This window comes from Clarias gariepinus, chromosome 3 (genome assembly GCF_024256425.1).
Source record: "Clarias gariepinus isolate MV-2021 ecotype Netherlands chromosome 3, CGAR_prim_01v2, whole genome shotgun sequence".
NCBI lineage: Eukaryota > Metazoa > Chordata > Actinopteri > Siluriformes > Clariidae > Clarias > Clarias gariepinus.
The window spans coordinates 46,480,511-46,492,471 of record NC_071102.1 but is presented as its reverse complement, the minus strand read 5'-3'; the positions used below and the strand labels follow the sequence as shown (position 1 = coordinate 46,492,471).

General features: G+C 40.3%; 1 protein-coding gene across 1 annotated transcript; it reads right to left on the bottom strand.

Annotated features, from left to right (window-relative positions):
- Window positions 1-5,651: 5,651 nt before the first annotated feature.
- On the bottom strand, window positions 5,652-6,973 carry LOC128518822 (hatching enzyme 1.2-like). Its single transcript, XM_053492137.1, has 4 exons — window positions 6,824-6,973; window positions 6,450-6,590; window positions 6,244-6,361; window positions 5,652-6,125 (listed from the first exon to the last, which is right to left on the bottom strand). The coding sequence occupies exons 1-4, from the start codon at window positions 6,939-6,941 to the stop codon at window positions 5,738-5,740; spliced, it is 765 nt and encodes a 254-aa protein (XP_053348112.1). The 5' UTR covers window positions 6,942-6,973; the 3' UTR covers window positions 5,652-5,737.
- Window positions 6,974-11,961: the final 4,988 nt, after the last annotated feature.

Here is an 11,961-nt window from a genome sequence, read left to right as displayed (position 1 = left end):
ATCTAAATTTTATTATCATAAAATAAAGTGTGAGTGTGATTGTTATAAAGTTCTGGTTTGAGGTGACCAAACATCCAGGCCTGCTATTTGCCAAGGATCAAAAGATGCACATTGCCTACATCAATTAATTGTACTAAGAAGACTTTACAAGGGGATAACATTTTGTCTTTGTTTCCCTATACGGTAATTTCATTTTATGATCTCTTTATCAGCATGTCCTTCATTTCAGACCAGTTTTGCCATATAAATTAAAAACCATCTGCTGGTTCCAAGTCAAGTCAAGTCAAGTCAAGTAGGCTGTTATTGTCATTTTAACCATAAACAGTTCAGTACACAGTTAAACAAAACAATGTTCCTCCAGGACCAAGGTGCTACATACAACATAAATTAACAACACAAGTTAACAAAACCAACTAGTTAACTAAGAAACCTAATTAGCTGACTAGTTGAGACAAAAGAGATTGCCATTTTTAAATTAACAGATAACTATCTAAGTTCTATAAAAAAGAGACAGCATAAAGTGCATGTGCAACTGTGCTATTAAGAGCGACAAAGTGACAACACAACAACATAACATATCAATACTTCGTGGTTATGTGGTAATGAGTTGAGGAAGTGGGAGAAGGAACAGTTACATTCCTTGTACGTAGCACCAAAGAAAAGAGTTAGAAAAAGAGTTTTGTGCAAATAAAAAGTTATAAATATTGTGCAAAAGAGCATTTACAGGTTGATTCAATTAGATTCAATTCAATTTTATTTCTATAGCGCTTTCAGCAATTTTCATTGCCGCAAAGCAGTCAAAAGAATTATTTAAGTTAGTATGAAATGTGAATTTGTATGAATCAAAATGGTCAGTTTGTCCCTGGTGAGCAAGCCGAGGGCGACAGTGGCAAGGAAAAACTCCCTGAGATGGTAATAGGAAAAAACCTTGAGAGGAACCAGACTCAAAAGGGAACCCATCCTCATTTGGGTGAAACAGAAAGCAGTAAATGATCTGCATTTATACAGTGTGTAGGGTGGGAGGCAGTTCAGCTATAATAGCTGATGTTAATTGATGTTAATATGGAGTCCAGGTAGTTATTGAAGACCCAGGTAGACTTGTAAGAAGTTCCAGTCCTGAACTATCGAACTGTCAAGTCCCAAGAGAAACAGTTGCCAACACCAGTCAAGGCCAGAACCATTTTCTAGGTAGAGAGAACCATCCCCAGACACCAGACGCATCCCAGAGAGACAAACGGGGCATCCATGTGACGAGATCTTCAGCCAGAAGCGGGGCACCAGGATGGGTCAGACAGGTCCGGAGGGCAGAGGGAGTCTGGATCTCTGGCAGCTAAGGAACGACATGTGTAGCACGACAGAGAGAGAGAAAGAGTGAAAGGGGGAGACAGGAGGAGAGAGGAAAGAGAAAGGGGGGGGGAGAAGAAGAGGAGAGATGGCAGTTAGGTATGGTCACACAATGTATAATGTGAATGTATATTAACTGTAGAGTGCAAGCAGAGACTCCGGCAGGACTAACTATGACAGCATAACTAAAAGGGAGGAGCCAGAAGAAAACACAAACATGAGGGCTTCCTGAGATGTAAAGCAAACAATCACCTCACCGTCAGCAAACCCGAGTGATCAATGAGAATGAGGAAGACAGCATCCAAACATACCAGTTCACCATAATACTCTACGTCCATGAGTCCCCCAGATCTGCTCCTTTACCTAAGGCTAATCTATTTATAAAAATGCTTGGCTAAATGAATAGGTTTTTAGCCTGGACTTAAACACTGAGACTGTGTCTGAGTCCCGAATACTATTTGGAAGACTATTCCATAATTTTGGGGCTTTGTAAGAAAAAGCTCTGCCCCCAGTGGTATTTTTCATAATACGCGGTACTGACAAGCAGCCTGCATCCTTTGATCGAAATAGGCGTGGCGGTTCGTAAGACACTAGCAGTTCGCTCAGGTACTGCGGCGCGAGACCATTTAATGCTTTATATGTCAAGAGTAGTATTTTAAAATCAATGCGAAATTTCACAGGGAGCCAATGCAGTGAAGATAAGATAGGGGTGATGTGCTCATATCTTCTGGTTCTAGTGAGGACTCTCGCTGCTGCATTCTGGACTAGCTGAAGCTTATTTATGCATCTAGCTGAACAACCAGACAGTAAGGCATTACAATAGTCCAACCTAGAGGTGATAAAAGCATGAACTAGTTTTTCTGCATCGTTTAGCGACAATAAATTTCTTATCCTGGCAATATTTCTGAGGTGAAAGAATGCTATCCTGGTAATATTATCTACATGTCCTTTAAATGAAAGGCTTGAATCTATAATCACACCAAGGTCTTTCACTGTTGAATTTGATGGAACAGAAAGGCCATCTAAAGTTACGGTGTGATCTAAAATTTTACTCCTAGCTGTATGCGGTCCTATGACTAGAACTTCTGTCTTATTCGGATTTAGCAGATGGAAGTTAATTAGCATTCAATTTCTTATGTCCTGCACACATTGCTCAATTTTAGTAAGCTGTTTTTTCTCATCAGGTTTTGCTGAGACATATAACCGTGTATCGTCAGCATAACAATGAAAACTAATACCATGCTTACGGATTATGTTGCCCAGAGGAAGCATGTAAAGGGAAAAAAGCAGTGGACCTAAAACTGAACCCTGCGGAACGCCAAACTCCACTAGAGAACATGCAGAATAATCACCATTTAAGTCTACATACTGATAACGATGGGTCAGATAGGATCTGAGCCAGGAGAGGGCTGTACCCTTAATTCCTACTACATTTTCTAATCTGTGAAGAAGAATAGCGTGATCAACGGTGTCAAAAGCTGCACTGAGGTCGAGTAATACAAGCATAGTTACACAACCCTGATCAGAGGCCAAAAGGATGTCATTTACTACTTTAACGAGTGCTGTCTCTGTACTGTGATGAGGCCTAAATCCTGACTGATACAGTTCATGTATGCCATTTCTATGTTTGATATGAACATTTGTTAGCTGGTTGTTGATCAGTGTTTGTAAGTGTGTGTTCATCAGTTCAGTCCCAATGTTTTGAGGTAGTTGAGTTCATCTGAGTGATTGTGTGTGTGTGCTTGGCAGTCCAGTCCCTTTTTCCTGAGGCGACGGATGACTTGTGTAAAGGTGCTGTTACACAGTCTGGATGTGTGTGCCCGAATGCTTCAGTACCTTTTTCCAGATGGCAGTAGTGTGTCCAATCAGCCACAATGCTGTTGGCTTTGCAGATGCAGCATGTTGTGTAGATTTCTTTGATAGACGGAAGAGAGACCCCGATGATCTTCTTGGTTGTCCTCTTTATCCACTGTAGGGTCTTGCGGTCCGAGGTGGCACAATTACCAAATCAGACAGTGACGCTGCCGCTCAGGATGCTCTCAATACTCCCTTTACAGAAAGTGGTAAGGATCTGTGGTGGCAGCTCTTCAGCCTTCTTAGGGAGAAAAGATGTTGGTGGGCTTTCTTGAGTAAGGACCTTGAGAGACCAGGTAAAGTTCCACTCCAGGTGAACACCCAGGATTGTTGACGATCTCCACAGAGGAGTCGTTATGTTCTTTGGAAAGTATTCGCTTCATGTCCTCCTGAAGTCATCAACCATCTCTCTTGTTTCACCAAAGTTCAGAGACAGGTTACAGAGAATCAGAGAAAGCTAAATTTACCCTTCACTTTACTGTCATTGTCTTTTTTTCATCTAACAAACTATTTTTCTCCAGCTGTCTGCTCCAGAACTTTTGTGTCATAAAATTAATCATTCAAAGTGACAGATTGTGCTACCTGTGTGGTTGGTAAGTAAACCCATCACTAGGAAAGGACCACAAACAGATGCAGCCCCAGATCTGGATTTACCAAAAAGTTCTTTGATTTGTGAAGTTTTTCATTTACCCCTCCAAACTCCAAATTCTAATATGGGCTGTCTTTTTAAATTCTTTTGTTTCCTTTTATTAGCACCCAATATCATTTGAAAGTGATTAGTGTTTAAACAGGATTAGGATTGGCAAAAATACCCAACAATTCTCAAATAAGGACTTTGAGTCTTAGGTTGTGTGACCCAATTCAGTTTCCATACAGAGCAGTGTGCATTGTGCTATACTAAGAATGGATTGATATAAAAAGTAACCAGTAAGAATGTCTGTGAACATAAAGGGATGGCCACTCAAAAAACACAGTTCCAGCCCAGAGTGCTGAAAAAGGTCAATGTCAGAGATTTCTTGTTTATTTTCCCGATAAAACAGTGTTTCCTATAGTATATGTGTATGTTCGAAAGTCATCCCGCACAGTAGGGCTACTCTGTAAGATGAGAGGGGGGAGGGAGTCATTCCTCCTCTCGTCTTATCTTCAGCACATACACATATACAGCGCAGTGGCGGCCGGCCCATAGGGGGCGCTGGGGCACCGCCCTCCCTGATAAGAGGGGCTAAAAATGTAAAATATATTTTTACAAATTAAGTTTTTAAATTCGGTTTACCCACCAGTATGTGCCTACATGCGATATGAATAACATATACAACATTTCCCACCTAGTGACATTCATTCAACAGTGAATTTCCACAGACAGACTTGTATCGTTTCTGTCATGGGGCGCTGAGAAAAAGCGCCCCTGAGTGCAGCCAAATAGCCCGTCATGTACTGTTGCTAGGGTAAATTAATAAATATGCGGCCAATCAGTTTCTCAGAATTTTATGGTCTTGGGGCGCTGAAAATTTTGCCCCAAGCAGCAGAAAATACCGCGAGATTTAAGTTTTTTTTCTATTGAGGCGCGGTCAATCAGAGTACTGATGGCGAACTTAACGAGCGAAGAGCAGTTTCCACCAAATTCGGGAGATCCTTATTAATATACCCGTTTTAGACTGTTGTGTTAAATTGCATTTTTAAAACTGTTTTTCTTTGTGTGAACCACTTTGAGATGCAACTTTGCTCGAAAGGTGATCCAGCTGATCATACCCTTTGATGTTGATTATTGTATTTGATACTCTCTTAAGCATGCATGGCGTATTATACAATAGAAATTTGTTCATTTACTTTATCTGTGAAAATGGTGATTTTGTGGAGGAGATTAAATCATTACTGTTAATTGTAATTATCGTCTGATTGTTGATTTTAATTCTTATATTGGACTAAACAAAGAAATATTTTGTCACATCAGCCCCACCAGGAAAAATTTTCACCAGCCGCCACTGATACAGCGCATGCGCAAACAAACACACACACAGCATAAAAACTAACGGAAACACTTAACAGGTTTTATTTTTTTATAGGTTAATGTTGCATGTTGATTTGTTTTATTGTTACTTCATATTTTGTATTAATTATTTTTATATATTTATTTTTTGGGTTGTGGAACGAATTTGAGTTTTAATTATTTCTTAGGGGTAAAATTAATTTTGATTTACAATTGTTTTGATTACAAGCCCACTTCTGGAAAGAATTATGCTCGTAATTCAAGGTTCTACTGTATATGGACAAATAAAGAGATTTTTTTTACTCCGAGAACCCCCCAGAATATTATAATTCTATGCCAGTCATGTAGTCTATGATTTATGATTGTAGGACAACAGAAATGTTTTCTGTTGTTAAGGATAAATACATGTTTAAAGGACATAATAAGAACAACATGCTTGTAACCATTTTATTGTATGATTCCAGCAAGTGAAGTCATCACTGCATCTTCTATCATTAACAGATATGTTATCTTACAGAGATGATATTTCAATTTCAAAAGGTCTGAACAAGTTTAGCAGTTGTAGAGCTTGTTAATTCTCAGGATGTCGATGGTGGACAGTTCCTGTCTCTGTCCAATATTCACTGCTTTATTAGGAATAGGAGTGATGGTATCCAGACCATTGGCAGAGAAAGCTGTTTTTGCATAGTGCATGATGGAGGAGTAGTCATACGCCGTGTTGAGGTTGTTGGTGTTCTGCAGGTCAAAGTTAGACTTCATTGATGACTGGATGTTTGCCCAGTTGATTTGGACATAACTGTCACGGTCACTCCTAGTATGCTCATGATAGAAACCGAGCGCATGGTTCAGCTCGTGCTCGACGATGCCATAGTAAACACAACCGAACCTGCTGAGAGAGACCACCTGAGCACCGCCTGTTTTGCCCACACTAGAGTAGCATCTGGGGGAAAAGAGACAAGATTGAGGACGTCACTGAAGCCAACATGTGGACATTAAAAGCGAATTCAAAATATGAAACTGTATTTACAGGTTATAGAAAATGTTTGACTGATGCTCACCCATTTAGGTTCTGGATGCTAATATAGTCGGTTTCATTTGTCCGAGGAATGAATTTAATGCAGGTTTTACTGTGGAAGGTAGCCATGGCGCTGGTAATTATAGTCAAGTCAGAGGAAGCTATAAAGAAAACAGTCAGCACATTGTTAAGGAATAAACAGAAATGTGTCATAACTGGAAAGTGTGAACAAGGAAGTCTTTCACTTACAGAAATCACTGCTCACTGTAAAAGGCACCTCCACTAAGCCATTTGGGGACTTTTTCCAAAAGCAGTCGTTGGTGGTGCAGACAAGAGCGTTCCTGCCTCTTGGCAAGAGGATGTCTCCTTCCAATAACACTTCATTGGATCCTTTAGACAGAGAAACAAAAAGAAATAAAGACAGCAAAATCACTAAGCAGTGTTACTTGTAATGCCTTAGCTTTTTGAGGTAAATCTTCTGGTGTCAAATAAAACCCTCATCACCAGACTTTCTGTGTCTGGTGCAAGGACACAAAGTGGATTTACAATGAAATTATTACAAAATCATTAGCATACTGTAGAGTGAGACAGGCAAACATACTGTAAGTGGAAAGTTATCAGACCTTTGTTGGTGGTGAGAATCCTTGTTGTGATGTCCACATCCTGAGATTGGTTAAGATAGAAAGCTTGCGAGAAGCCAAGCAGCAGGGCTAGAATGGAGAGAGAGGCTCTGGACTCCATGATGCTTCAGTGTGTGAAGATGATCAGTAAGCTCCTTCACCGTAGCTCGGTGACTACTTACTGTCATACCAGACTTTTTATACACATGGACATGTACAGAAACAACTTGGTGTGGCTTTTTGGGGATTATCGCTAGGTATTAGTGTCGTCTGTCTAATGTGTGGAACTAGGGAGGATCCTCTAAACTCTAAAACTTTAATACCGTACAAACGCAGCGCAGAAGACAGGGCATTGTTTGGATATTCTGCACTAATGGATGGACTGTAACTCTTAGTGTTTTGGTGACTGATATATGAATTAGCCTTAATTAAGGGAGTGACTTGTGTAGTTAAAGGACTTACAGTACTGTTTAAGTAAAGATTGTGGAAGCAGGGTGGAATTCCTGCTGTGTGTTTTTGGGGACAAATATCCCAGCAGGACAGGGATTGGTTTTAGCCCACATAAGTGCAGTTGTGCCTTTTATTGTACGTCCTTTCATCATTTTAATTGTGAATTTCGTTAGATTTTTCCCCCCACAATTTTCACAAACCTAGCTTGTTATTCCTGAGAAACAGGACTTGCACATAAAAATCTTTTGGAAGTCTACACAATTTAATTAAGTAAGTAGAGTCAGGTGGAGTTGCTGCTTGGCTGGAATTCAACTGCAGTTTAACTCTCCATTTTAAGATCAGATTTAACACCATTGATATAAATTTTATTATCATAAAATAAAGTGTGAGTGTGATTGTTATAAAGTTCTGGTTTGAGGTGACCAAACATCCAGGCCTGCTATTTGCCAAGGATCAAAAGATGCACATTGCCTACATCAATTAATTGTACTAAGAAGACTTTACAAGGGGATAACATTTTGTCTTTGTTTCCCTATACGGTAATTTCATTTTATGATCTCTTTATCAGCATGTCCTTCATTTCAGACCAGTTTTGCCATATAAATTAAAAACCATCTGCTGGTTCCAAGTCAAGTCAAGTCAAGTCAAGTAGGCTGTTATTGTCATTTTAACCATAAACAGTTCAGTACACAGTTAAACAAAACAATGTTCCTCCAGGACCAAGGTGCTACATACAACATAAATTAACAACACAAGTTAACAAAACCAACTAGTTAACTAAGAAACCTAATTAGCTGACTAGTTGAGACAAAAGAGATTGCCATTTTTAAATTAACAGATAACTATCTAAGTTCTATAAAAAAGAGACAGCATAAAGTGCATGTGCAACTGTGCTATTAAGAGCGACAAAGTGACAACACAACAACATAACATATCAATACTTCGTGGTTATGTGGTAATGAGTTGAGGAAGTGGGAGAAGGAACAGTTACATTCCTTGTACGTAGCACCAAAGAAAAGAGTTAGAAAAAGAGTTTTGTGCAAATAAAAAGTTATAAATATTGTGCAAAAGAGCATTTACAGGTTGATTCAATTAGATTCAATTCAATTTTATTTCTATAGCGCTTTCAGCAATTTTCATTGCCGCAAAGCAGTCAAAAGAATTATTTAAGTTAGTATGAAATGTGAATTTGTATGAATCAAAATGGTCAGTTTGTCCCTGGTGAGCAAGCCGAGGGCGACAGTGGCAAGGAAAAACTCCCTGAGATGGTAATAGGAAAAAACCTTGAGAGGAACCAGACTCAAAAGGGAACCCATCCTCATTTGGGTGAAACAGAAAGCAGTAAATGATCTGCATTTATACAGTGTGTAGGGTGGGAGGCAGTTCAGCTATAATAGCTGATGTTAATTGATGTTAATATGGAGTCCAGGTAGTTATTGAAGACCCAGGTAGACTTGTAAGAAGTTCCAGTCCTGAACTATCGAACTGTCAAGTCCCAAGAGAAACAGTTGCCAACACCAGTCAAGGCCAGAACCATTTTCTAGGTAGAGAGAACCATCCCCAGACACCAGACGCATCCCAGAGAGACAAACGGGGCATCCATGTGACGAGATCTTCAGCCAGAAGCGGGGCACCAGGATGGGTCAGACAGGTCCGGAGGGCAGAGGGAGTCTGGATCTCTGGCAGCTAAGGAACGACATGTGTAGCACGACAGAGAGAGAGAAAGAGTGAAAGGGGGAGACAGGAGGAGAGAGGAAAGAGAAAGGGGGGGGGAGAAGAAGAGGAGAGATGGCAGTTAGGTATGGTCACACAATGTATAATGTGAATGTATATTAACTGTAGAGTGCAAGCAGAGACTCCGGCAGGACTAACTATGACAGCATAACTAAAAGGGAGGAGCCAGAAGAAAACACAAACATGAGGGCTTCCTGAGATGTAAAGCAAACAATCACCTCACCGTCAGCAAACCCGAGTGATCAATGAGAATGAGGAAGACAGCATCCAAACATACCAGTTCACCATAATACTCTACGTCCATGAGTCCCCCAGATCTGCTCCTTTACCTAAGGCTAATCTATTTATAAAAATGCTTGGCTAAATGAATAGGTTTTTAGCCTGGACTTAAACACTGAGACTGTGTCTGAGTCCCGAATACTATTTGGAAGACTATTCCATAATTTTGGGGCTTTGTAAGAAAAAGCTCTGCCCCCAGTGGTATTTTTCATAATACGCGGTACTGACAAGCAGCCTGCATCCTTTGATCGAAATAGGCGTGGCGGTTCGTAAGACACTAGCAGTTCGCTCAGGTACTGCGGCGCGAGACCATTTAATGCTTTATATGTCAAGAGTAGTATTTTAAAATCAATGCGAAATTTCACAGGGAGCCAATGCAGTGAAGATAAGATAGGGGTGATGTGCTCATATCTTCTGGTTCTAGTGAGGACTCTCGCTGCTGCATTCTGGACTAGCTGAAGCTTATTTATGCATCTAGCTGAACAACCAGACAGTAAGGCATTACAATAGTCCAACCTAGAGGTGATAAAAGCATGAACTAGTTTTTCTGCATCGTTTAGCGACAATAAATTTCTTATCCTGGCAATATTTCTGAGGTGAAAGAATGCTATCCTGGTAATATTATCTACATGTCCTTTAAATGAAAGGCTTGAATCTATAATCACACCAAGGTCTTTCACTGTTGAATTTGATGGAACAGAAAGGCCATCTAAAGTTACGGTGTGATCTAAAATTTTACTCCTAGCTGTATGCGGTCCTATGACTAGAACTTCTGTCTTATTTGGATTTAGCAGATGGAAGTTAATTAGCATTCAATTTCTTATGTCCTGCACACATTGCTCAATTTTAGTAAGCTGTTTTTTCTCATCAGGTTTTGCTGAGACATATAACCGTGTATCGTCAGCATAACAATGAAAACTAATACCATGCTTACGGATTATGTTGCCCAGAGGAAGCATGTAAAGGGAAAAAAGCAGTGGACCTAAAACTGAACCCTGCGGAACGCCAAACTCCACTAGAGAACATGCAGAATAATCACCATTTAAGTCTACATACTGATAACGATGGGTCAGATAGGATCTGAGCCAGGAGAGGGCTGTACCCTTAATTCCTACTACATTTTCTAATCTGTGAAGAAGAATAGCGTGATCAACGGTGTCAAAAGCTGCACTGAGGTCGAGTAATACAAGCATAGTTACACAACCCTGATCAGAGGCCAAAAGGATGTCATTTACTACTTTAACGAGTGCTGTCTCTGTACTGTGATGAGGCCTAAATCCTGACTGATACAGTTCATGTATGCCATTTCTATGTTTGATATGAACATTTGTTAGCTGGTTGTTGATCAGTGTTTGTAAGTGTGTGTTCATCAGTTCAGTCCCAATGTTTTGAGGTAGTTGAGTTCATCTGAGTGATTGTGTGTGTGTGCTTGGCAGTCCAGTCCCTTTTTCCTGAGGCGACGGATGACTTGTGTAAAGGTGCTGTTACACAGTCTGGATGTGTGTGCCCGAATGCTTCAGTACCTTTTTCCAGATGGCAGTAGTGTGTCCAATCAGCCACAATGCTGTTGGCTTTGCAGATGCAGCATGTTGTGTAGATTTCTTTGATAGACGGAAGAGAGACCCCGATGATCTTCTTGGTTGTCCTCTTTATCCACTGTAGGGTCTTGCGGTCCGAGGTGGCACAATTACCAAATCAGACAGTGACGCTGCCGCTCAGGATGCTCTCAATACTCCCTTTACAGAAAGTGGTAAGGATCTGTGGTGGCAGCTCTTCAGCCTTCTTAGGGAGAAAAGATGTTGGTGGGCTTTCTTGAGTAAGGACCTTGAGAGACCAGGTAAAGTTCCACTCCAGGTGAACACCCAGGATTGTTGACGATCTCCACAGAGAAGTCGTTATGTTCTTTGGAAAGTATTCGCTTCATGTCCTCCTGAAGTCATCAACCATCTCTCTTGTTTCACCAAAGTTCAGAGACAGGTTACAGAGAATCAGAGAAAGCTAAATTTACCCTTCACTTTACTGTCATTGTCTTTTTTTCATCTAACAAACTATTTTTCTCCAGCTGTCTGCTCCAGAACTTTTGTGTCATAAAATTAATCATTCAAAGTGACAGATTGTGCTACCTGTGTGGTTGGTAAGTAAACCCATCACTAGGAAAGGACCACAAACAGATGCAGCCCCAGATCTGGATTTACCAAAAAGTTCTTTGATTTGTGAAGTTTTTCATTTACCCCTCCAAACTCCAAATTCTAATATGGGCTGTCTTTTTAAATTCTTTTGTTTCCTTTTATTAGCACCCAATATCATTTGAAAGTGATTAGTGTTTAAACAGGATTAGGATTGGCAAAAATACCCAACAATTCTCAAATAAGGACTTTGAGTCTTAGGTTGTGTGACCCAATTCAGTTTCCATACAGAGCAGTGTGCATTGTGCTATACTAAGAATGGATTGATATAAAAAGTAACCAGTAAGAATGTCTGTGAACATAAAGGGATGGCCACTCAAAAAACACAGTTCCAGCCCAGAGTGCTGAAAAAGGTCAATGTCAGAGATTTCTTGTTTATTTTCCCGATAAAACAGTGTTTCCTATAGTATATGTGTATGTTCGAAAGTCATCCCGCACAGTAGGGCTACTCTGTAAGATGAGAGGGGGGAGGGAGTCATTCCTCCTCTCGTC

What these genes read in the sequence shown, in the direction of transcription:
- LOC128518822 (XM_053492137.1), bottom strand. Translation starts at nt 6,941, where the DNA reads ATGGAGTCCAGAGCCTCTCTCTCCATTCTAGCCCTGCTGCTTGGCTTC. An exon ending in TACAGTGAGCAGTGATTTCT is followed by an intron (nt 6,362 to 6,449) that starts GTAAGTGAAAGA and finishes TTTTCTTTATAG; the next exon opens with CTTCCTCTGACTTGACTATA. An exon ending in AGCATCCAGAACCTAAATGG is followed by an intron (nt 6,126 to 6,243) that starts GTGAGCATCAGT and finishes CTTTTCCCCCAG; the next exon opens with ATGCTACTCTAGTGTGGGCA.